Source organism: Hylobates moloch, unplaced genomic scaffold, assembly GCF_009828535.3.
Source record: "Hylobates moloch isolate HMO894 unplaced genomic scaffold, HMol_V3 SCAFFOLD_18, whole genome shotgun sequence".
NCBI classification, from domain to species: Eukaryota; Metazoa; Chordata; class Mammalia; order Primates; family Hylobatidae; genus Hylobates; species Hylobates moloch.
This window is the reverse complement of record NW_026652293.1, coordinates 33,227,674-33,254,612: the sequence shown is the minus strand read 5'-3', so window position 1 is coordinate 33,254,612 and position 26,939 is coordinate 33,227,674. Positions and strand designations below refer to the sequence as shown.

Below are 26,939 nucleotides of genomic sequence, written 5' to 3'. Positions count from 1 at the left end.
CCTATAATCTCAGCACTTTGGAAGGCCAACATGGGTGGATCGCTTTAGCCCAGGAGCTCGAGACCAGCCTAGGCAGCATGGCAAAAGCCCATCTCTACCAAAAATGTAAAAAATTAGCCAGTATGAAGGTGTGTGCCTGTAGTCCCAACTACATGGGAGACTGAGATAGGAGAATCATTTGAGCCCAAGAAATCGAGGCTACAATGAGCTGTGATCATGCCACTGCACTCCAGCCAGAGCAACAGAGCAAAACCCTGATTTCAAAAATTAAAAAAAGAAATAGAAATAGAAATTCAGGGCTTTCTCCTAGTTATCTCTAGCTAGCAACAGGTATCTAGAGTAGACACCATCTCCTGGGCTCCATTTGTCCTGGCACAGAGTTTAATGATAAAATTTACCTCTCCTCACATTGGAGTGGTAAAAATGCAAAACTCTGGGCAATGGAAATAAGGATGGGTAGCCTGGAGGATATGCTGAAAGGTAAAATAGAAACTTTGGTGAAAAGCTAATCAGCCCTTACTGACTTGCTGGCTTTTTAAGAGCTTATATTGGATTTAGGTCTTACCAGTCATTGTCCTAGGATTTATTTTGGCAACCTCTTACAGAGTAGACAAGCTAAGCCATGGCTTGATTTGAAAATGCTAGGTCCCTTGGCTAAAATTCCACTTATTCTCACATCATTTTCACCCAAATTCTTAAGACCTGAGAAGTTTATAATGCCTTTAAAAGTACTGAAACATGTAAACAAAAATCACAGGATAGAATAATAATATACGTGTCATTAAAAACATCAAGAATTATGTGAATGCAGAAAAAGAAATAATTACTTCCCATAGGAGATCAGAGCATCTTACAATAGAATTGAAAAGGATCTATGAATTCATCAAATCCAAGGCCCAACAGATGGGCAAAATTCTCCTTACAGCATTCCTATCAAGTTGTTACATGTATTTTTTGTGCACAGCCTCTGTGACAGGTAAACGCATGCTCTCAGGAGGCAACCTATTCCATTTTTGAGAAGCCATGTTAGAAAGTTCTGTCTTGTATCTGGCCAAAATCTAACTTCCAATGAATTCTTCCTAATGATCTTAATTCTTCCCACATTAAACAAATGTATTCCCTTTGCTCCATGCCACATTCTAGATGTTAAAGGAGCAATAATATATTCAACTATCCCTTTAAATATGCAATGTATTGCGCACCGTTCAAGGTAGAGAGACAAATGAAATATGCATCCTGACTTCATAGGCTGTTAAATAGGGAAGTTTTTTTTTTCTCTTTTTTTTCTTTTTTTTTTTTTTTTTTTTTTTGAGACAGAGTCTCGCTCTGTTGCCCAGGCTGGAGTGCAGTGGCGCAATCTCGGCTCACTGCAAGCTCTGCTGCCTCCCAGGTTCACGCCATTCTCCTGCCTCAGCCTCCCGAGTAGCTGGGACTACAGGTGCCTGCCACCACACTCAGCTAACTTTTTGTATTTTTAGTAGAGACGGGGTTTCACCATGTTAGCCAGGATGGTCTCAATCTCCTGACCTCATGATCTGCCCGTCTTGACCTCCCAAAGTGCTGGAATTACAGGCATGAGCCACCACACCCGGCCTAAATAGGGAAGTTTTTTTAAAGCTTATAAATAATTATAATATATACTATGAGCATAAATGTCAAAAGAAAAGTACTGAGAAAGTATAGGAGTTCAGAAAAGGGAAAGATTAATTCAATCTATGGAAAGAATCAGTGAAACAAGAAAAGCTTCATAAGATGGATAACATTTGAGAGAGCACTTGAAGATGTGCGTTTCCACTGAGGAAAGGACACTGAAGCACAGCATAATGGTTAAGACCCTGGAAGCTAGGAATACATAGCCTGCGTTTGAATCTTAGCTTTGCCGCTCTCTAGCTGGATGACTTCATACAAATCATTTAAACTCTCCATGCCTCTATTTTCTTCTTCTGTAAAACAGAAAAATTGATATGAAAATTGAATGCACTTGTACATGAAGTGTACTTAGAACAGTGTATTATTATTGGGAAAATAACAAAGGTAGAGTTTGTATAGGCAAGAAGGAATTAAACCTGTTTGGTAAAAGCAAACAGTTTGGTTTAAACGTGCTTCCTCTTTGTGCATCTCCTTCCCCAAAACTCAAGTAGATAGAAATGCTGGCAAAACACCAGGCATATGATGGGATTTAGCAAATCTTCGTGACCCTGCCATCCTCCTTTCCCTTTTTCCCCTCTTCATACTTCTGCTTTGTGCTTCCCCTATAGCACATTCTGCCTTGTATTATAATTACTTATTTAAATGTATAAGTATTTGTGTTCTTGTATTATCTGCCTCTTACACACTTCCTGAGGCTAGTAGTTACCTTGTATATCCTAACCCTAGCCCTCAAATCTGGCTATGCATGAGAAGCTCTGGGGGAACTTTAAAAAAATATAAATTGTTTAGGACCAACCCAGACCCAAGAAAATGTCTAAGGGTAGGACAGGAACATATATATATATATATATTTTTTTTTATATATATTATATAGAGAACATATACTATATATAATAGAACATACATAATTATATATATAATATATAGGACATATATAATATATATTATATATAGAACATATATTTTATATATATATATATATATAATTTTTTTTTTTTTGGAGACAAGGTCTGGCTCTACCACACAGGTTGGAGTGTAGTGGCATGATCTCAGCTCACTGCAACTTCTGCCTACTGGGCTCAAGCTATCCTCCCACCTCAGGCTCCCGAGTAGCTGGGACTACAGGTATGCACCATCACGCCTGGCTAATTTTTGCATTTTTTGTAGAGACAGGGTTTCACCATCTTGCCCAGGTTGGTCTCGAACTCCTGAGCTCAAGCGATCTGCCCGCCTCAGCCTCCCAAAATGCTGAGATTATAGGCATAAGCCACCATACTCAGGCAGGAACATAGACTTTTAAAAGCTTCAGGAGGCTCCAAATTGGTCTATGAGTAGACCTCGTATTTCACAGCCCTACAGTACCTAATGATGAGGTGGGTGCACAATAAGTCACTACTGAACTGATGTTGACTGAATAACAGAAGATCAGGACCTAACACTAGGTTGAAGCCTACTGGAAAGGCACAGAGGCCTTTCTTAAAGGCCTAAAAGGCCATGCTGAACTACGACAAAAGGCCAAACTAAAAAAATCCACTTCTAGCTTCAAAGTAATCAATAATCCTTTGTCAGGAGCTTTATCTCAAAGGCACTTACATGTCCTTTCAGTAGATTACAGACATTAATATGGATTTTTTAAAAAGTAGAGATAGCTAAGAATAAACTAAAGCCAAATTTTACTTATTCTTTTTTTTTTTTTTTTGGTAGAAACCAGGGTCTCGCTTTGTTGCCCTGGCTGGTCTCGAACTCCTGGCTTCAAGCTATCCTCTTGCCTTGGCCTCCCAATGTGCTGGGATTATGGGCATGAGCCACCATGTCCAACCTTTATTCATTTAAAACAAGTGATCAGGCTGGGTGTGACAGCTCATGCCTGTAATCCCAGCACTCTGGAAGGTGGATCACTTGAGGTCAGTAGTTTGAGGCCAGCCTGGCCAACATGGTGAAACCCCATCTCTACTAAAAATACAAAAATTAGCCGGGCGTGGTGATGGGTCCCTGTAATCCCAGCTACTCCAGAGGTTGAGGCAGAAGAATCACTTGAACCTGGGAGGCGGAGGTTGCAGTGAGCTGAGATCATACCACTGTACTCCAGCCCGGGCAACAGTGTAAGACTCTGTCTCAAAAAAAAAAAAAAAAAAAAAAAACAAGTGTTCAGTAAGTGTTGGACAGTATATGTAAAAGCACTTTGAAAACTGGAAGAAAATACGACATTATTACCTGAACACTAATGTGTTTTTTGTCATACGATCACTGCAAAGTAATCAAAAAAAGTTCAAGTTTAATTTTCCTGAATGGAAATCTAAAAGGAATTAATGTTTTTAAACTAACAATGAACAAAAGAATATTTAATTCGAATGCTGAAAACTACAATTTTCTTCTATTATTGATACTGTTATGGCAGCCAGAAACTTTCATCCAGATCTAAAAAAAATCAGAAACCAGTATCACGAAGCTTTAACTTTTAAAGCTAATTCCCCAATACTGAGTTCCCAACCAAAGTAGCACTGTCTTACAATTGAATTAATACCATTTACAGAAGAGAATCTTACACTCTCATCACGAGGCTTAACACATTTTGGAACTTCGCTTGACCATTTTCTGAACCTCTTAGAATCCTATTGCAGTTTGTTATCCAAGTAACTAGAGAAAAAATGTTTAAGCTACTCATAACTGTCATTGTGATATAAATTCAAGGAGTCTGAATTCTTTCTTGGGGCACATTACAGCTAATGGCCATGTGCCAGATTTACTTGAAATATATCCAAATCCTTAATATGTAGCAAGGAAACATTTACTTTTCAATAATTCCTCATCCCGATTCAGACTACATACTCAAATGTTAGAAAGGGTTATCAAAGGATACTGCAGGAAATGCGAGTCTCTCTTTGAATATTTAAAAATTGAGTAAATTCTATCTTCCTGGGGTGTTTTAGGTTACCTTTTCAGTACCCAGGGAAGAAAAACAGATGACCTGTCAAGACTGGCAAAATTTTTAACATTTGAGGAAAAAATCCAGTATTAACAAGACTGAAGGAAAAGAGGCACTCTCTTATTCTGCTGTTGGAAATATACACTGATACAATCTTTTCTGAAGAAAATTTGGCAATCTCCACTGATTTTTAAATGTATACTACCCTTTGACACAATGAGTCCACTGTTTGAAATTTATCCTCTGGATATACCTGCAAAAGTACGGAAAGACATAGGTAGCTGGGACCACAGACATGCGCCACCACGCCTGACTAATTTTTGTATTTTTTGTAGAGATGGGGTTTCACCATGTTGCCCAGGCTGGTCTCAAACTCCTGGGCTCAAGCAATCCCCCTACCTCGGCCTCTTGGGTAGCTGGGACTACTGGTGCATGCTATTGCTCCCAGTTAATTTTTTAATATTTTGTAGAGACAAAGTCTTGCTTTGCTGCCCAGGCCGGTCTCAAATTCCTGGCTTCAAGCAATCCTCCCACCTCAGCCTCCCAAAGTGGTGGAATTACAGGCGTGAGCTACTACTGCACCTGGCCTTTTTGACAGTTACTCATATGGATCTGTCCTATGACCCAGAAATTTTGCTCCAAGTTATCAACCCAAGAGAAATAAAAATATATGTCTCCAAATAGACTTTTATACAAACATTCATAGCAATTTTATTCATGCAGCCCTAAACAGGAAACAATTCAAATAGCCATCCACAGGACAATGGATAAGCAAACTGATATATTTCAACAATAGAATACTACTTGGCAATAAAAAAGAACTACTGATAAAAAGAAAAACTTGGATTAATTTTATAATCTGCTGAGTGAAAGAAGGCAAACACAAAAGAATATATACATGTGCTGTATGATTCCATTTATATGAAGTTCTAGGATCAGCAAAACTAATCTACCATGAGAGAAGTCAAACATCTCAGCCTGGTGGTGGTGGAGAGTGAGAGAGAAGTGTTTCAGGGAGGCCAGAGGATTGACTGGAAATAGACAGGCTAGAACTTTTGGGGGTAATGAAAATGTTTTTGATCTTGTTTTGGCTGGTTGCTACCTGGATGTATATAATTTTCAAAAACAATTATCGATTTAAAGTGTATAATTCAGTAGTTTTTAGTGTATTCACAAAGTTGTGCAACTATCACCACAGTCAATTTTAGGACATTTTCATCATCTCAAAAAGAAACTCCAACCCTTTAGTTATCTCTCTCCTGTGTTCCCTAGTCCAAAGCAATCACTAATCTATTTTCTGTCTCTATGGATTTGCCTATTCTGGACATGTCATAAAAATGGAATTTAAAAATGTTTTCAAGGTTCATCTATATTGTAGCATATTTCAGTACCTCATTCCTTTCATGGCCAAAAAATATTCCATAGTATAAATATACCACATTTTGGCCGGACACAGTGGCTCCTGGGAGGCCGAGGCAGGCGGACCATTTGAGGTCAGGAGTTTGAGACCAGCCTGGCCAACATAATGAAACTCTGTCTCTACTAAAAATACAAAAATTAGCTGGGCATGGTGGCAGGTGCCTGTAATCCCACATACTCAGGAAGCTGAGGCAGGAGAATCACTTGAACCAGGGAGGCAGAGGTTGTAGTGAGCCAAGATCGCACCACTGCACTCTAGCCTCGGGGACAGAGTGAGACTGTCTGGAAAAAAATCTAAAAAAATAAAAATAAATATACCACATGTTGCTCATCAGTTGATGATAGACATCTGGCTTGTTTCCAGCTTTTGACTATTATGAATAATGCTGCTGTAAACACTCATGTACACATTTTTGTGAGAACTGTGCATTTTTTTTTTCCAATTCCCATTTATTTTTGGCTCTTGGAGCAATGTCACATTTTCAATATGAAAAAAAGCAGCAAGTTCAAAATAGAAATCTGTAGTGTAGGACAGAACAAAACCAAGTGTAAGGGGGAAAAAAGCAACAGCAAAAGGAAGATAGGAGATGTTGCAAAGAAAATGGAGGAGGGTTCCCCTTTCCTCTGGGGAATGACTCAAACACTGATGTGACAGTATATACCATCCCACATAAAGCCAGGGATGTTAATCCTTTTGGGGGGTTAAGAAAAGGTGGAGATTAGGAGGGCATTTCTGGAGGCCTAGGGACCAAGGCTGATCTCTTTCCCCCCTTGATCTCTTTTTCTAATCAGGGGAAAGGGAGGAATTCAATATGTGAGAGAGGTAGAGTCAGAGAGGGAAAGATTCCACTTGACAAAGTGGGGAAGACCTCTCCAAAGGGCAGAGCTTGGAGGGAGACTGAAAATGGAGAAAATACTGCTAACACCTCCCTTGAAGCTGAGAAATGGAAAATGGAAATACCTGGAAATTATGACTTTAATAGCCTGGATTTCCCTCTCCAAAACTTTTAGGATGGAAAATCCCATCCCCTTCCTTGCAGTGACTTCTACCTGCCACCTTCTACCATCTTTCGCTTTGGGATTAGGATGGTGGCCATTATCCACATGGGCTTTCAAAACCCAGTTGGTTCTAAATGAGATCTGGATGAGACCCAGCTTCTTGGAGATTTTAAAAAGGAGGAAATATTAACTGGACAGATGGAAGGGATGGGCACCAGAAGGAAATACAGGGCCACCCAGAGTGGCAGAAACCTAGGCTTCCCAGAGTGGAAAGAGAAAGGAAACATTCAACAAACAAGTACTTATTGAGTGCCTACTATGTGCTAGGCACTGTTCTAGATCTAGATTTGTGTTTGAGGCGGCAAACACAAATTCTGAGGGAGAGAAAAGGGGCAGGTGAGTAAGATGGCTAAGGGAACTGAGAAGCCTCAGGCGATGGGGGCTCTGCCTTAGGCCTCCTCTTCAGCCTCCTCACCAAAATCCTCCTCCTCTTCTGTGGTGGCATCCTGGTACTGCTGATACTCAGAGACAAGGTCGTTCATGTTGCTCTCAGCCTTGGTGAACTCTTATCTCACCCATGCCCTCGCCTGTGTACCAGTGGAGGAAGGCCTTCCAGGGGAACCTGGCAGTGAACTGCTCCAAGATGTGCCTGAAGAGCTCCTGGATGGCTGTGCTGTTGCCGATTAAGGTGACCGCCATCTTGAGGCCATGAGGTAGGATGTCACAGACAGCTGTCTTGATGTTGTTGGGGATCCATTCCACAAAGTAGCTGCTGTTCTGGTTCTGCACGTTGAGCATCTGCTCATGGACATCCATCCACAAAGACAGCGGCCACAGTGAGATATAAGCTGTGGCAGGGGTCACAGGCAGCCATTATGTTCTTGGCATCGAAATCCTGCTGAATGAGTTCAGGCACTGTGAAAGCTCGATGCTGCTGGCTTCCACAGCTGGTGAGAGGGCAAAGCCAGCCATGAAGTAGTGGAGACATGGCAAGGGCACAGTTTGACTGTCAACTTACGGAGGTCAGCATTGAGCTGGCCAGGGAAGTGGAGACAGGTGGTAACACTGCTTATGGTGGCTGAGACAAGGTGGTTCAAGTCCCCATAGTTTGGTGTGGTCAGCTTCAAAGTGAGGAAGTAGATGTCATAGAGGGCCTCGTTGTCAATGCAGTAGGTCTCATCTGTGTTCTCTACCGACTGATGGACGGAGAGGGTGATGTTGTAGGGCTGAACCATGGTGTCAGACACTTTGGGTGGAGGCACCACACTGAAGGTGTTCATCATGCAATCAGGGCACTCTTCTCGGATCTTGCTGATAAGCAGAGTACCCATTCCAGAGCCCATTGAGTGGGTCAGCTGGAAACCCTGCAGGCAGTCACAGCTCTCTGCCTCCTCCTGCACCACATCTACAACTGAAGCAATCAGCTTGGCCCCTTCTATGTAGTGGCCTTTGGCCCAGTTGTTGCCTGCTCTAGACTGACCAAAAAACAAAGTTGTCTGGTTTAAGCACCTGGCCAAAAGGGCCTGAGCTAGCAGAGTCCACGGTCCCAGGTTCTAGATCCACCAGCATAGCACAAGGAACATATTTGCCATCTGTGGCTTCACTGTAGTACATGGAGACACAGTCCAGCTGCAGATCACTGTCCCGTGTTAGGTGCTGGTGGGGTCGATTTTACATTCATCACTGATCACATTCCAGCACTTGCCACACTGACTGGCCTGGATGTGCACGATTTCCCTCATGGTTAAAATTTATTTTAATTTTTTTGCTCACCTCAAGGTATGCATGGGGCAAGAAAATATGTAATTTTTTTTCTCTGCTAGTTGCAAGCTGAAAGGATGGAATGCACCCCAGAGGCTAGAGCAGCAAGGTGCAAACACAGCAGCAGGAAGGTTCTGAGAGGCAGAACTGTGCATTTTATTGTATAAAAATTAGATCTAAATTTTAATAACAAATATAGATACGAAAAATTATATTGTTACTATAAAGCATGATTTCTGAGTATTTCAGTGGATGGCAGAACAAAAATATCTAATAATAGCAATCAAGCAAATTATAATAAAAACATGCTATTTCACAGGAGAAAAAAGTTGTATGTCAACAAGAACAACTAAAATGAAATATCATATTCATCTCCTAATGAAACAGAGGTTTCCTAGATGAGTAAGGAAGCTGTCTGAAAGGAGGATTTAAGTCACTTCTTTACACACAAACTACAACATAACTCTTAAAGGCTTCAGTGACCATACCACAGGAATATTTATTATCATCCAGACATCTCCATGTCCCATTAGCAACAAAATCAATACTGAAGTATGATCTAATTCTTTTGAGGAATAAAGAAAACAGTTTAGTCTATTTACCAAAGGCAGAAAATAGTTTTAAAATAATGTCTGTGTAGCATTGGGCAAAACATTTATATACAGATACAGTACCTTGAGGGTGTCACACTAGAAAATAAATCTTCTTTACAAATTAAAGAACATTCTTTTCTAAAAATGGTTAAAAATTATTTTTCATACTGTGATAAAAACAAAAAGTTTGGGCTGGGCGCGTTGGCTCATGCCTGTAATCCCAGAACTTTGGGAGGCCGAGGCGGCCAGATCACAAGGTCAGGAGTTCAAGACCAGCCTCACCAACCTGGTGAAACCCCATCGCTACTAAAAATACAAAAATTAGCTGGGCGTGGTGGCACATGCCCGTAATCCCAGCTACTTGGGAGGCTGAGGCAGAAGAATCGCTTGAACCTGGGAGGCAGAGGTTGCAGTGAGCCAAGATCGCGCTACTGCACTCCAGCCTGGGCGACAGAGCAAGATTCCGTTTCAAGAAAAAATAAAAGAAAAAAAAACAAGAGGTTTATTACTGGCAAACAAACAAACAAGAACCAGTTTAGTAGATCCATCATGGCTCCCTTTTGTAGTTGGGAAGAAAATTCTGGAAGTTATTGTGTTCCTACCCTTTTTGGGGGACTCTACTTATACTTTACATACATATATTTCCTCATTTAATCCACAGAACAGCCTTATAAGGTAGGTACTATATTCCCATTTTATAGATAAGAAACTAGGATTAACTGGCTAAGCTACATACTAAAGAGAGTGAAAAGGCTAGGTTCAAACCCAAGACTTCATTCATACAGAACACATACCTATAATTCAGGTACATCCCTTACATATATATCACTTGCCATTCATAGCCACTATTTCTACAAGTGTACCTGCACTATTATTGCCACTTTCTCACTTATAATTCTTTCTGAATCTCATCTGCTTCCATGCAAAACACTTCTTCAAAATCGCTCCAGGATTGCCAACGACTTTGTAACAGCCAAATCTGAAGGACACTTTTCGTTCTTTATCTAACTTTTGTGGCCTGATCTCTTACTTTTGAAACACTCTCCTTCCTTGGCTAACTGAGCATTCCCTCTCATTATTCTGAAATGGTTCTTCTTCTCCACCTATACCTTTAATTTTTTTTTTTTTTTTTTTTTTTTTGAGACGGAGTCTCGCTCTGTCATCCAGGCTGGAATGCAGTGGCACGATCTCGGCTCAGCAAGCTCCGCTTCCCGGGTTCACACCATTCTCCTGCCTCAGCCTCCCAAGTAGCTGGGACTACAGGCACCCGCCACCGCACCCAGCTAACTTTTTGTATTTTTAGTAGAGACGGTGTTTCACCACGTTAGCCAGGATGGTCTTGATCTCCTGACCTCATGATCCGCCCGCCTCAGCCTCCCAAAGTGCTGGGATTACAGGCATGAGCCACCGCGCCCGGCCCCTATACCTTTAATTTTGATGTCCACTAAAATTTAGGGTTTTATCCTTGATGTCTTGTGCTAGATTTATTTTCAACTCCAGAATTTCTATTTCTATTTTCTATAATTTCCTTGGTTTTTTGTTTTTTATTTTATTTTTTTGTTTTTTTACACTCTGTTCCCCAGGCTGGAATGCTGGAATGCAGTGGCACAATCACAGTTCACTGCAGCTTTAACCTCCTGGGCTCAAGTGATCCTCCTGCCTCAGTCTCCCAAGTAGCTGGGATGACAGGTGCACGCCACCACACTCAGCCAATTTTTTATTTTTAGTAGAAAGGAGGTCTCACTATGTTGCCTGGGCTAGTTTCGAACTCCTGGGCTCAATCCTCCCACTTTGGCCTCCCAAAGTGCTGGGATTACAGGTGTGACCCACTGTGCCTGGTTGTCTTTTTTATAATTTCTATTTATTCATATTCTCTACCTGGAGAAACACTGTTCTCATACTTTCCTTTAGTTCTTTATGTATGGTTTCCTTTAATATATTTAAAATAGCTAGTTAAAGTCTTTGTCTACTAAGTCCAATGTTTTGGCTTCCTCGGGGATAGTTTCTATTGACTACTTTTTTTCCTAGGTATATAGGTCACCCTTTATTGTTTATCTGCATGTCTTTCTTTTTTTGTTGTTGAAAACTGGACATTTTAAATAATATAATGTAGCTTCTCTAAAAATCAGTCAAATCCTCCTCTTTCCCAGTTTGCTGTTGTTGTTGCTGTTTATTGTTGTGGTTGTTTATTTAGTGACTTTTCCAAGCTAATTCTATAAAGTCTGTAATCTTTGTCCCACATGGCCACTGAATTTTCTCTTCCCTCAGCTACTGACTGGACAGAGATGTCCTTAAATGACTGAACTAAAAAGTCTCCTGGTCTTTACTGGACCTCTACCTGCATAATGTGGTACTCAGCCAGGCAGTTTACAATTCTACCTTAGCCTTTGCCTTTTGCTTGTGCAGAGCCCCAAGTTTAGCCAGAGGTGAGCTTAGGACCTTCTCAGGTCTTTCCTGAGCATGCACACAACTCTGACCTTATATATGCTACTAGCCTTCTAGATTCTCAGGAACATATCAGATCTTTTCAAAGCCCTCTATGGACATCTTACTCCCCAACTTTTCCTTTTAAGTTTTTTGGTTATTTTGTTGTTTACCCCAATTGGCACCTGAGGTAGCTACTTTGTTGAACAGTTGTGGCTGATTTTTCTTAACAATTGCCTCTAGGGAGAATACTCTGCACTGGGTGAGTTTTCAGTGAGGTGAAATAAAGACAAAAGCTTTCAAGTGGGACACTGCCAGACAGGTCATATAATGACGGTTCTCTGAGGAAGGGGCTTTGAAAGAGCTCCAACTCTGTTCTGACTTGTTCAGTGCCAGCTAGGCTGCTAATTTTCACCATGACTGCAAGCTGTAGGTTTTCAAGGCCACAGTGGAGCTGCAGAAAGGGGGAGGTGTTAAGGCAGGTGAAAATGCCACAAAGCTTGTTGCTCTCACAGAGATTATGTTCTTTGTTGTTGTTTTAAGCACCCCCCACCTCCACTCCCAACAGATTGTTGTAAATCTGGTTAATTTTTAAAGTTATGGAAAAAGTTGATCTTGACAATTTTTGCCAGTGTTCTCCAAACTTTTATAAAGGACAGGATTTTTGGATGTTGTTATTTTGCCACTTCCCATAACATCACTGATCATCCCCATAATTTTTAGGTTTCTTTGAAAGATATTAGATTGTTTAAAGCAACAATAATAATAGTATATCATGGGGGTTATAATATACTTAGGAGTAACTGTATGGAAACAATAACACAAAAGATAGGCGAAGGTAAATAGATAGGCAGCTGTAAAAGTCTTACATTATATACAAAATGGCATAACACTACTTGAAGGTAGACTGTGATATATTAAAAATGCATGTTGTGGCCACGTGTGGCCCATGCCGGTAATCCTAGCACTCTGGGAGGCCGAGGCAGGTGAATCATTTGAGGTCAGGAGTTCAAGACCAGCCTGGCCAACATGGTGAAACCCCATCTCTACTAAAAAAAAAATACAAAAATTAGCTGGGCATGGTGGCACAAGCCTGTAGCCCCAGCTACTCAGGAGGCTGAGGCAGGAGAATGGCTTGAACCCGGGAGGCAGGGGTTGCAGTGAGCAGAAATTGTGCCACTTCTTTCCAGCCTGGGCAACAGAGACTCCATCTCAAAAAAAAAAAAGAAAAGAAAAGAAAGAAAGAAAAAAGGAATTGCACGGTGAGGTTTGGGCTTAATTTTTTATTTAAAAAAAAAAGAAACTGCATTGTACATGTTTGTCATTTTATAATTAAGGAATTAAAAGTTAAAGTGATTGACTGATAAAAATAGTTTCACACGGCTGGCCAGTCAACAGCAGAGCCATAGTAAAATTCTTACTTTATAAATTCTAGTCCAGTTGTTTCAAGAGAAAATAATTTCCATGCAATGTCAACCATGTATACAACTACATATAAATAACATGCTCGTTTCAAATGATTCTTATTTAGCAGATCTAGTAAGATCTCTATTTGGAAACATCCTGAATTTAGTTTTAATTAATTCAAATTCTCATCAATTAATGAAGATTATTTAAGTGTGCTCTACTTAATGGAACATCAAAAATATTGCAGTTAAACAATCATTTAAAGCACCAGCTACCAAGTTCAGGGAATATAATCTTTCATTCAAATGAAAGACTAACTCGTTCACATTTAAGGAAAAAATGATTTAAAAATGTATGAAATCTGTATGTAGCATTACCTGTAGCACCTAGTGGGTGTCCCTTTGAAATCAGTCCACCACTAGGATTTATGACCCACTTTCCTCCATATGTATTATCTCCTCTATCAACCAGCGTTGCACCTTGTCCTATAGAAGAAAAAATAATATTCACAAATGTTAATAGTAACAATAGAACAAATGATATGCTTTTAAATTCCAAGAATTTCTTGGAGCAAATATTTCTTAACAGTTCAAACTAACAACAATTTGACACAAGCACTTTTAAAAGTAATAAACACTTACATTTTCAGAACATTTCCTGTATGAAACAAAAGCTCCTATTAGTTCCTTAGAGCTCTCTGGCTTCCAAAATTGCTCTAAATATGGTAGAGATTCAGAGAACTAGGAGAATAGAACTGAAATGGATATAATGCTATAACTAAAATAACTGTCAGCTTTAAAAATGCATAATTTTGCCAAAATGTATTCTTTTCTGTTTTCATCTATACTGCTATATGCTATATAAGTATTTTTAATAAATATGGAAAAACAGGAGAAAAAAGGCACTTTCATAAAATGAAGAGAAATGTCTGAAAACACTGTTGAGCCACAAAAGTAAGGTTAAAGAAAAAATTACTTCACATGCTTGGTGGCTTCAATGTTCCTGTCAATTTCCTGGTCATTTGGTCATTCTTCCAGATGCTTAAGAAGTAAATAAAAATGTATGTAGTGTATAAAATTGTCTTCCACATCATATTTACGATAAAGTAATAAGATGTGGATGCTCCAAATAATGATAGTAATGATGGTGGCAATGCTGTCAAAGGTAGCTAATAGCTTTGAGCACTCACTCTGGGTCAGCTCTTGTTCTAATTATTTTCTGTATATATAGTCAGCATCCATGGGTTCTACATCATGGATTCAACCATCCACAAATCAAAAATATTCAGAAGAGGCTGGGCACCATAGCTGATGCCTGTAATCCCAGCGCTTTGGGAGGCAGAGGCAGGTAGATTACCTGAGGTCAGGAGTTTGAGACCAGCCTGGCCAACATGGTGAAACCCCATCTCTACTAAAAATACAAAAATTAGCCAGGCATGGTGGCACACCCCTGTAATCCCAGCTACTTGGGAGGCTGACACAGGAGAATCGCTTGAACCTGGGAGGCAGAGGTTGCAGTGAGCCAAGGTCGTGCCATTGCACTCCAGCCTGGGCGACAAGAGCGAAAGTCTGTCTCAAAAAAAACAAAAAACAAAATATATATATATATATGCAGAAGAAAAAAATTACAAAAAGCAAAACTTCAATTTGTATGTGCTGAGTACTACATTGAATCCATGTGAATGAAGTGATATGTAGTTATTATAGGTAATCTAGAGATTATTTAAAGTATACAGGAGGGTGTGCATAGGTTATATGCAAAAATTATGCCATTTTATATAAGCAACTTCCATGGATTTTGGTATCTGTGGGAGGTCTTAGAAAAAAAAACCCACAGATACTGAGAGATGACTATTTATAAAATTTAATACTCAATCCTATGAAGTAGGTGCTATCATTCTCATTTCCTAGATGAGAAAACAGACAGAGATATTAAGAAATCAAGCAAGGCAACAGCAAGAGATCTAGGATTAATACTCAGGGAGCCTGGCTCTACAGCCGTGTTCTCAGCTAATATATTATACTGCCTTCAAAAACAAAAGTTCCTCCGTTGGTAAAATGAAATACACTAATTACAGGATTTTAGATGACTGATACTTCTAATTTGGCTTTAAATCTAGGTTATAGATAAAACCATTGGTTAAGGCATTCTCTCTTTTATTTTTTGGTATGTTTCTACCTTAGAAATTGCTCTGAGGCGGCCAGGCGCGGTAGCTCACGCTTGTAATCCCAGCACTTTGGGAGGCCGAGGCGGGCGGATCACGAGGTCAGGAGATCGAGACCACGGTGAAACCCCGTCTCTACTAAAAATACAAAAAATTAGCCGGGCGTGGTGGCGGGCGCCTGTAGTCCCAGCTACTCGGAGAGGCTGAGGCAGGAGAATGGCGTGAACCCGGGAGGCGGAGCTTGCAGTGAGCCGAGATCGCGCCACTGCACTCCAGCCTGGGCGACAGAGCAAGACTCCGTCTCAAAAAAAAAAAAAAAAAAAAAAAAAAAAAGAAATTGCTCTGAGGCTGTAGTCATAAGAGATACATCTATCTACTATTGCTACTTACAAACTGCTAAATATTGTTTCTGTAGCAAGTAATAGCAAACTAAACACAAGCTAACCCCTAAAAGTGAATAATTCACTACACTTTTCCTATAATATATACAATCTTGTAAAGTAAAAGATTCCAAAGGGAAGTTATCTTGAACTCATCAACTAAAAATATTCAGAGATTAAAGTACTGTAAATGAACACTCTCACCTAGCATAGATAGGAAAACAAATGCATACGCTTTTGGAAAACAATTATTATACCTGCTCTGTGCCAAAAACTAAACTAGGAACTTATGGATACAATAGTGAACCAAACGAAAATCCCTACTATCATGGAGTTTAAGTTATTGTGGGGAGAGGGGTGAGGAAAAGACAGACAATATATAAAATAAGTAAAGAAATATGTAAAGTGGTGATAAATGCCAAGGGAAAAAAGAAAGCTGGAAAAGGGTATAGGACACATTGAGACAAGGAAGATGGAGGTGAGTGGTTTATATTTCAAACAAAGTGATCGGAGAAGGCTTCCACTGAGAAGGACATTAGTCAAAGACCTGAAGGGAGTGAGGGAGCAAATCATGTATGTTTGGAACAAAGGCCCTGAAACAGGAGCGAGCTTCCAGTGCTTGAAGAAGGAAGCCAATGTGGCTGCAGCAGAGTAGAAAATTCAGAGAAAAGCAGAGGAAGTCAGAGATGGGAGTGGGGAGTAAGGAGGACAGATCATATTTGGCTTGCTCGTCTGAGTGAGTTGAGAAACTACTGGGTTTTGAATGAATTAATTAACTGATTTGCTGCACATTCTAGCTTCAGTCTAGAGAGACAAGGCAGAAGCACGGGACCAGCCATAAGATTCCAACAATAATATAAATGAGGAACGATGCTGTTCTGCACTAGGCTGGCAGTGACAAAAGTGGTGAGATGTGGTCATATACTGGATTTATTTTGAAGGTAGCGTCCATAGCCAACAGGACTTAGAGATAGATTTAATGATGATTGTGTGAGAGAGAAAAGAATTCAAGCCTGATGGTTTCCAGTTTAAGCAACAGGAGGATGGGGAAGACTGAGGGAGAAGAAAGTTTGAAAAATATCCATAGCTCAATTTTGGACTTAGGTTTGAGATGCTTACGAGACAGCCGAAGAAACCCCTAAAACGTAGGCAGCTGGATTCTTGAGTCTAGAGGTTGAAGAAGCAGTTCAAGCAAGGAGTATAAGTTTGAAAGTAATCATTTTGGCCAGGCGTGGTGGCTCACACCTGTAATCCCAGCACTTTGGGAAGCCGGGGTGGGTGGATCACCTGAGGTCAGGAGTTCGAGACCAGCCTGACCAACATGGTGAAATCCCGTCTCTACTAAAAAAAATGCAAAAATTAGCCAGGCGTGGTGGCATACCCCTGTAATCCCAGCTACTCGGGAGGCTGAGGCAGAAGAATCGCCTGAACCCAAGAAGGGGAGGTTGCAGTGAGCTGAGATCTCACCATTGTACTCCAGCCTGGGCAGCAAGAGCAAAACTCTCTCTCGGAAAAAAAAAAAAAAGAAAGAAAAGCTGGGTATGGTGGCTCACACCTATAATCCCAGCACTTTGGGAGGCCAAGGTGGGCAGATCACCTGAGGTCAGGAGTTCGAGACCAGCCTGGCCAACATGGTGAAACCCCGTCTCTACTAAAAATACAAAATTAGCTGGGCATGGTGGCACATGCCTGCAATCCCAGCTACTCAGGAGGCTGAGGCAGGAGAATCGCTTGAACCCAGGTGGTGGAGGTTGTGGTGAGCCGAGATAGTGCCATTGCACTCCAGCCTGGGCAACAAGAGAGAAACTCCATCTCAAAGAAAAAAAAAAAAAAAAAGAAAGTAATCATTTTATATCTGTATCTATATAAAATATTTAACTTTCAGATTAAGTTCCATATTAGGCAGAATATGTTCACTACAGTTTATCTCTTGCATTGATTACAGCTGAAAACACTGGATATAAAAATAAAAATAAAAAAAAACTACCTGAGGACTCTGAAAAGTAAATAAAAGCAGGGGAATTATAGAGCAAGTCAAAACTTGGAGAAGCCACTGCATAAGGGTGAGGTCCTGGTTGTCTTTTTTTCTTTTTAGGCTCTCTCTCAACAGCTTTGCCCCAAGGTTGAGCACAGCCCTGGAACAGCATGGCAGCAGAAGCAGCAAAGGTAGCTAAAACTCTAATAGAAACCCCATCTTCCTAACCAAACGAATTAGGAAAAGAAATCTCTGCAGGCTGGAGAGTAAGGGAAGAAGTCCACAGTGGAGAGAGCCAGAGAAGAGGATCTCCTAATTCTGTGTATAGACCTGTACAAGTCTCAGGCTCACTCTGACATACGCATACGTTTAGAGAGCTGAGCAAAGACTTTAACCACCACCCTCAGAAGTCAAGACAGAACTTATTGTCAGAACATACTGGCTTAAATGCTTGCTAAAACAAAAACATCAACATTCTCCAAAGGATCTATATAATAGGACATTCACCCTATCCAGGATACAATCCAAAATTATTTGCTATACAAAGAATCAGAAAATATAACCAATACTCTCAAGGTAAAAGACAATCAACAGATGCAAAACCCAAGAAAGCCCAGATTATGGAATTATTAAAGACTTTAAAACAGCTGTTAGAACTACAAGGTAAAGAAAGCCCACTAGAAATGAACAAAAAGGCCGGGCGCGGTGGCTCACGCTTGTAATCCCAGCACTTTGGGAGGCCGAGGCGGGCGGATCACGAGGTCAGAAGATCGAGACCACGGTGAAACCCCGTCTCTACTAAAAATACAAAAAATTAGCCGGGCGTGGTGGCGGGCGCCTGTAGTCCCAGCTACTCGGAGAGGCTGAGGCAGGAGAATGGCGTGAACCCGGGAGGCGGAGCTTGCAGTGAGCCGAGATTGCGCCACTGCACTCCAGCCTGGGCGACAGAGCGAGACTCCGTCTCAAAAAAAAAAAAAAAAAAAAAGAACAATAGAAATGAACAAAAAGATGTAAGCTCTCAGTAGAGAAACAGAAACTATGAAATGAACCAAATGGAAATTTTAGAACTGAAAATACAATATTTGAAATAGAAAACTCATTAGAATGGTTCATGAGTAGAAAGAAGATGAAGGAAGAGTTAGTGAATTTAAAGATATATCAACATAAATTATCAAATGTGGAGAACAGAGAGAAAAAGGATTCAAAGTGAACAGTTTCAGGGACCTATGGGACAATATCCAAAGGTCTAATATATGCATCATTGGAAGTCCAGAAGAAGAGGAGAAAAAAATTGGGACAGAACATACATTTAAAGAAATAATGCCGGGTGCGGTGGCTCACGCCTATAATCCCAGCACTTTGGGAAGCTGAGGCGGGCAGATCACGAGGTCAGGAGATCGAGACCATCCTGGCTAACATGGTGAAACCCTGTCTCTACTAAAAATACAAAAAATTAGCCAGGCGAGGTGGCAGGCACCTGTAGTCCCAGCTACTCGGGAGGCTGAGGCAGGAGAATGGCATGAACCCTGGGGGGCAGAGCCTGCAGTGAGCCGAGATCGCGCCACTGCACTCCAGCCTGGGCGACAGCGAGACTCCGTCTCAAAAAAAAAAAAGAAAAAAAAAAGAAATAATGGCTGAACACTTGCCAAATTTGGTAAAAGATATGCATTTTCAGACTTAAGAAACTCAGAAAACCCAAGAGAGAATAAATTAAAAGAAAACCATGCCTAGACATGGCACAATCAAACTGCTAAAAATCTTGAGAACAGCTAGAGAAAAATGGCCCATCACATACAGAGAAACAACAATTTGAACGACCACAACTCCTCATTAGAAACTATGGAGGTCAGAAGACTGAAACAACATGTTTTAAGTGCTAAAAGACCTGTCAACCTAGAATTCTATAATCAGCCCAGAGTTCCTTTAGGAATTAAGGTTAAGAAAAGACATTTTCAGTTGAAGGAAAACTAAGAATTAATCTCCAAGAGATCTGCTTTATAAAAAATGCTACAAAAAAGTTCCTTAGGCTAAAGAAAATGATTACAGAGAAAAACTTGGGTGTTCAAGAATGAAGAAAGAGCAACAAAAACTGCTCAATATCTGGATAAGTATAAAATACTTTTTCCCTCTTAGTGTCTTTAAAATTATGTGTGACATTTTTACCCATGACATATAACAGACATCTAAGTGTATGACTGTTAAAAGCAAAACTTATAATATTATATATTGGGGTTTTCTATGTAAATAGATATAACACATATGACAATTATAACATAAGGGACAGTGTAGGGCAAAGGGGAGTCAGTGAATGGACCTATACAGTTGCAAGGCTTCTACATTTTATGTGAAGTGGTACAATATTAACTCAAAGGAGATGCTTAGGGAGGCATACTATAATTCTTATCGCAGTTGTTCTCAACTGGGAGAGTTTTTTTGGTTTTTTTTTTTTTTTTGAGACAGAGTCTCGCTCTGTCGCCCAGGCTGGAGTGCAGTGGCGTGATATCGGCTCCCTGCAAGCTCCACCTCCTGGGTTCACGCCATTCTCCTGCCTCAGCCTCCCGAGTAGCTGGGAATACAGACACCCAACACCATGCCTGGCTAATTTTTTGTATTTTTAGTAGAGAGGGGGTTTCACCATGTTAGCCAGGATGGTCTCAATCTCCTGACCTCGTTATCCACCCGCCTTGGCCTCCCAAAGTGCTGGGATTACAGGCGTGAGCCACCGCACCCGGCCAACTGTGAGAGATTTTACCCCCCAGAAGACATTTGACAATATTTGGAGAGAGTTTATGGTTGTTACAACTGTGGGGGGTGGTGCTACTGGCATTTAGTAGATAAGAGGTAGGGATATTGCTGAATATCCTACCATACACAAGCTGTATCACAAGAATGATAGAGCTCAAATGTCAATAGTGCCAAGGTTGATAAACCATGCTCTATAGCAACCACTGGGACAAACAAAGAAGAAGAAACAAAGAGATATGGTGAAAAAAACAATCGATAAGTTGAAATGGCATACTAAAAATATTTAAATAATGCAAAAGTCAAGAGGAGGGGCACAGAGGAACAAAAATTACAGGAGACAAATAGAAAACAGATAATTAAATGACCAGCCTAAGTCCTACTATATCAATAATTACATTAATGATCTAAATAAATATTGTCCAACAGAAATATAATGCCCACACAATACTTTAAAATTTTCTAGTATATATTTTATTTAATATATACATTTTATATATATATAAAAAATATTTTCATTCAACATGTAATCAACATAAAAAAATTACCAGTGGGCCAGGTGGCTCATGCCTGTAACCCCAGCACTTTGGGAGGCCTAGGTGGGTGGATCACCTGAGGTCAGGAGTTTGAGACCAGCCTGGCCAACATGGTGAAACCCTGTCTCTACTAAAAATACAAAAATAGCCGGGCGTGTTGGCGGGTGCCTGTAATCCCAGCTACACAGGAGGCTGAGGCAGGAGAATCACTTGAACCCAGGAGGTGGAGGTTGCAGTGAGCGGAGATTGCACCACTGCACTCCAGCCTGGGCTACAGAGAGAGACTCCGTCTCAGAAAAACAAAAAAACAAAAAAAAATTATTGCTTACATGCTGCCTATAAGAGATACACTTTAAATAAATTAACATAAATAGGTTGAAGGCAAATGAATAAAATCTTATGCAAAGAATAAGCATAAGAAAGATGGAGTCGCTATTTTGGCCAGATAAAAGAGCCTTCCAGACAAATAATATAATCATAATACAAATTATTTGGACACTCCATCATCTTAGTGTTGGTACTGCCTAATACCACAAGTTCTAAAAAGTCCACTACCAAAACAGCTTACATTCACTTCCCACAGTGTGGCAGAGCCAATGTTAAGGGAAAAGTGAATAGTGAATTCTTTTATCTAATGGTCAAAGTGAAGTTTTTTCAGTGAAATTTACTGAATTAATCTGCCCTATTCAAAGATGTTACCTTCTGGACAGAGTCCCAATGCTTCATAAGTAAGAAGTTCGTTGGTAGAAAAGCAATCGTGAAGTTCTATTACGTCAATATCATTTGGTGTCAGGCCAGATTTCTCATAGCATTTTCTTGCAGCTTCTTTACTCATATCAAAGCCAACCTAAAACCAAAACCGTATATAAATAAAGAGCACCAAAACTGGGCCTTTAAACAAGTATTTTAAGAGATTAATAGATGCATAACCTTAACAACTGATAATTGACCACATATATTAAAATCTTGGCCAGGTGCATTGGCTCATGCCTCTAATCCAAGCACTTTGGGAAGCTGAGGCAGGAGGATCGCTTGAGCCCAGGAGTTTGAGACCAGCCTGGGCAACAATGGAAGATCCTGTCTCTACAAATAATTTAAAAATTAGCCTGGCGTGATAGTATGTCCCTGTGGTCCCAGATACTCGGGAGGCTAAGCTGGGAGGAGCGTTTGAGCCCAGGAGGTCAAGGCTGCAGTGAACCAGGATCACCCCACTGAATTCCAGCCTGGATGAAAGAGCAAGATCCTGTCTCAAAAAAAAAAAAAGAAAAAAAAAAAACAAAAAAAGAAGAGAAGAAGAAAAGAAAGAAAGAGAGGAAAGGGAAAGGGAAAGAAAGGAAGGAAGGGAGGGAGGGAAGGAGGGTCAGTCAATTGATTCTATATTACACAGAAAGTCTAAATAAAATAACATCTAGGAGAAGGATGTACATATTCAATTTTAAATAAAATATATAAAAATTACAGAATTTTTAAATAAAATATATAAAAAGGACCTAGAATTCCTCAGAGCATATCTTGTGCTAAGTTACAAAACTTCTGTCAAACTACAATATATAGTTGTGATAAACAAGTTGAAGACATTTATTACCAGATCATTATGAGTCAGATACACTGAAAAATATGGGAGAATTTCTATATAAAATGACACGATCTTCTTTTAGAAAATCATCTAGGATTCAAACCATTTTTCCAAAGTCCATGCTCTTAACATGTCTTTGGCCTCAAATAATAAAATAACTTTTCTTCAAGGAATAAAACCGTGAGGCCAGGCGTGGTGGCTCATGCCTGTAATCCCAGCACTTTGGCACTTTGGGAGGCCGAGGCAGGTGAATCGCTTGAGTCCAGGAGTTCAAGACCAGCCTGGGTAACATGGCGAAACCCTGTCTTTACACACAAAAAAAATACAAAAATACAAAAATTTAGCCAGGTGTGGTGGCACATGCCTGTAGTCCCATTTACTCGAGAGGCTGAAGTGGGAGGATTGCTTGAGCCTAGGAGGCAGAGGTTGCAGTGAGCTATGATGGCACCACCACGCTCCAGCCCGGGCAACAAAGCAAGATCCTGTCTCAAAGAGAAAAAGAAAAAGAAATAAAACTGTGGCATAATGAAAAATGTACTATAACCAGGAAACTTAAATATAAATTCCACCTCTGCCACAACCTAATGTGATCTTGGGCAGTTACAAAAACATCTTCCAATTCACAGTGTTGTTGTAAAATCATTTGTAAACTATAATTTAGCATGCAATTTTGTGTATTGTGTGTATGTCTTCAAATATTCAACTAACTCTAGGTCTGAATTTTCATCTTTTTTACTTCTTCTATTTTGTACTCAATCTTTAATCAGTATTTTTAAAGTGCTGAGGGTCAAGAAAGTTCATTAAAATCATCTTTGTGGCAGCGTGTGGTGATTCACGCCTGTAATCCCAGCACTTTGGAAGGCTGAGGCAGGTGGATCACTTGAGCCAAGAATTCAAGACCAGCCTGGGAAACATGGCAAAACTGTGTCTCTACAAAAAAATACAAACATTAGCCGGCAGTCGTGGCATATGCCTGTAGTCCCAGCCACTTGGGAGGCTGAAGTGGGAGGATTGATTGAGCCTGGGATGTGGAAGTTATAGTAAGCTGAGATCGCACTACTGCACTGCAGCCTGAGTGACAGAGTAAGACCCTGTCGAAAGAAAGAAAAGAAAAGAAAAAAAAGAAAAGAAAAGGAAAGAAACAACAAAACAAAACAATCGTTTTTCCCTTAACTCTGTTAAGATTGGAGTTCTAGGCATAGTCAACTTAAAATAATGACAAATAGCATGTCTAGTTAATTAAAAGTTATTATATAATAATGCATGGCTCCATCACAAGAAGCATGAGACTCTATCTTAAAAATAAAAATAACAAATAGAATCTCAGACATACCATTTTAATAACGCTTTTTTCTTCAAACGAGCTTGGCAAATCAGTCATCATTTCCTGTGCCAAAATTTCCACAGCTTTGGATTGCAGGCCATACTTCTGTACAAATGCTTCACTGGCCAAAATTGCTGCTGCAGCACCATCTGAAGTGGGACTAAGAGGAAGTAAAAATAATTCTCCACACCCAGTAGCACCTGCTCGGAGGATTTCAGACTAGGAGTTCCTTCTATGTGAAAGGAAAGGCCAAATATGCCTGCTGGTCAGTGGATTGTCTTCTTTGTGATATCTACAGTTGTAAATCACACCTGCTTCCCACCTGAGGACCGAACCTCTATCAAGAACTTAAATGTTGTCAATCACTACTTGGTATCTAAGAGTCCCAAAAAGTTCCTTTTTTTTTTTTTTTTTTTTTTGAGATGGAGTTTCACTCTTGTTGCCCAGGCTGGAGTGTAATGGTGTGATCTTGGCTCACTGCAACTGCAACCTCCTCCTCCCAGGTTCAAGTGATTCTTCTGCCTCAGCCTCCCGAGTAGCTGAGATTACAGGCATGCGCTACCACGCCTGGCTAATTTTGTATTTTTAGTAGAGACGGAGTTTCTCCATGTTGGTCAGGTTGGTCTCGAACTCCCAACCTCAGGTGATCCGCCCGCCTCAGCCTTCCAATGTGCTGGGATTACAGGCGTGAGCTACCGCGCCCAGCCCTAAAAAGTTCTTATTGCAAAGAATCACCAATTTGCCTCTGGAGATGCATAAGGCATCTTCTGAGGAGTGAGTCCAAAAGGTTATTCCTATCCTAGTACAATAAAGATTCTACTACAGACCGCCCGAGCTCCAACTTTGCTATCTCCAAATAACTCAGGCCTGAAATCCTTTTGGAAACTAGGAAAAGATAGCTTGGGAATACTAAACCATCTGCTTTAGTTAAGACTCTCGAGATCTTAAATAGATCTTTTTCTTACAGCAAACTGTGATGGAAGGTAGCAAACACAAGAAGCCTTCTGGGAGTTCAGTTAGACTTTCTAAATGGGCAGACCTTCATATCACAACAAATAAAAGCTGACCTGACTTATTTCTTTCCATCCTGGCCTGTATCTACAGGGCACAGCCAGGTGTTAACTAGGACACAGGCAGGAGCTAGGCAGTACTCACTCAATTGTCTAGGAGACAGATACTGTCAAGCACTTTGCAAGAAACAACTATTATCATCATTAGAGCTATGAATTTTTCCTTGTTTTACTTTTACTCATAGCTACTATTATAGAGTAGAATTTCCTGTAGTAGAAGTACATAGCAGGGAAAACAAAATGCTTTGGGCTCCACTGGCCCCCAAGCCACAGTTTAATGAATAAATACAATTGAAATCACCAAAGTAGATAGAAGTCCTGCAAGAAGAAGTAAAACACATCATTTTCCAAGAGAAGAGACAGTCTGTCTCCAGGCAGGAGTAAGAAGTAAGGGTACTCCAGTGAAGTGACCCAGAGTGGGGACGGCACTGGGAGGAGTTCTGTGAAAGCTCCACCCAGATACAGAGCCTAAGGTTTAACCATAGGGGGGTGGCAGGAAGGGGAGCAGTTACTTCCCTCATTAAATGTTAAAATATATTTTTCTTACCAACATTGTAAAATAGTCAAAAAATCAAAAACTTCTTTAGATGCCATCACTTCATCTAAGCTGTATTCATCTTGGAACTGGGAATACCTAAATACGAAATAAATATTAGTTACAGAATGTGAGATAGCAACTGTAATTTTTGTTGCAGAGTTAGAAACAGAATAATATGTAAATATTCTTTTCACAACCAGAAGACAGATTTTTATGAATAGCCATAAATGTCATCTGAATTGACCTTTTAAAAAATCCTAACTCTAAAATACAGTATGTTTTGTTTTTTAAAATTTGGTGTTTGTCCTGGGTTCCCGGCTTGGAGCTTCCAAAGCCCTTGGAATTTCCTGAATGATAGAAGTGTCTTTGTTATGCTAATGAGGTCACTTATAGTGGGCCTTGTTATCTTGAAAATGGGAGACTGGCCACCAAAAGACCACCCGTGTGATTACAGAGTTGAGACTTTTGAGCCAGCTCAACCTCTGAGAAGAAGAGGAAAGCTGGAGATTGAGTTCAGTTATGTGGCCAGTGATTTAATCTAGCATGCCGACATAATGAAGCCCCAGTAAAAAGTCTGGACATGGTTTTCAGCGGGGCTTCCTGATTGGTGAACATCTTGATGTATCTGGAGGATGACATGCCCTGACTCCATAGGGAAAAGGCAAGAAAGCTTTGCTTGGGATGCTCCCAGACCTCACTCTATATGTCTCTTCATTTGACTGTTTCTGATTTATATCCTTTATAATAAAACTGTAATTTTAAGTACTTTCCTGAGTTCTGTAAGTTGTTCTAGTGAATTATTGAACCTGAGGAAGTCATGGGAGCCCCTGGATTTCTGGTCAGTTGGTCAAAATACAGGTGGCATGGGCATCCCACTTGCAGCTAATATCTGACGTATGAGCAGTCTTGTGGAGGACTGGGTCCTTAATTCATGGAGTTTGCATTAACAACCAGGCGCTTCATGCCAGAATTGAGTTGCAATATACCCAGCTGGTGTTAGACCAGTTGGGGATTAAAACAGAATACCATATTTATGTTTCCTGGCAAATTAAAGAATACTAGTTCCTTAAAAGCAAAATCAAATGACTTGCAATTCAGCCAACTTTTGAGCTGATAATATTATACAAGTACATTAATTAAGGTTAATGGAGCTTTTAAATAAATGTACAAAATAGCCAGCCGTGGTGGCTCACACCTGTAACCCCAGCACTTTCGGAGGCCAAGGCAGGAAGATCACCTGAGTTCAGGAGTTCAAGACCAGCCTGGCCAACATGGCAAAACCTCGTCTCAACTAAAAATACAGTCTGGGTGCAGTGGCTCACACCTGTAATCCCAGCACTTTGGGAGGCAGAGGCAGGTGGATCACGAGGTCAAAGTGCAAGACCAGCCTGGCCAAGATGGTGAAACCCTGTCTCTACTAAAAATACAAAAATTAGCCAGGTGCTGTGGCAGGTG

At 40.4% G+C, this 26,939-nt stretch overlaps 1 protein-coding gene and 1 pseudogene across 5 annotated transcripts in view; both read right to left on the bottom strand.

Annotated features, from left to right (window-relative positions):
* The window catches only part of SCP2 (sterol carrier protein 2), a 132,274-nt gene that overhangs the window by 47,876 nt on the left and 57,459 nt on the right, over window positions 1-26,939 (bottom strand). For all 5 annotated transcript variants that reach the window (XM_058430899.1, XM_032137115.2, XM_032137117.2 and 2 more), the window contains 4 exons: window positions 25,494-25,580; window positions 23,886-24,036; window positions 21,676-21,823; window positions 13,557-13,664 (listed from right to left, as the gene is read on the bottom strand). In XM_058430899.1, coding sequence (XP_058286882.1) covers window positions 13,557-13,664; window positions 21,676-21,823; window positions 23,886-24,036; window positions 25,494-25,580 — 494 coding nt within the window. The remainder of the gene's footprint in view (window positions 1-13,556; window positions 13,665-21,675; window positions 21,824-23,885; window positions 24,037-25,493; window positions 25,581-26,939) is intronic.
* LOC116457732 (tubulin beta chain-like) lies at window positions 7,444-8,753 on the bottom strand (annotated as a pseudogene).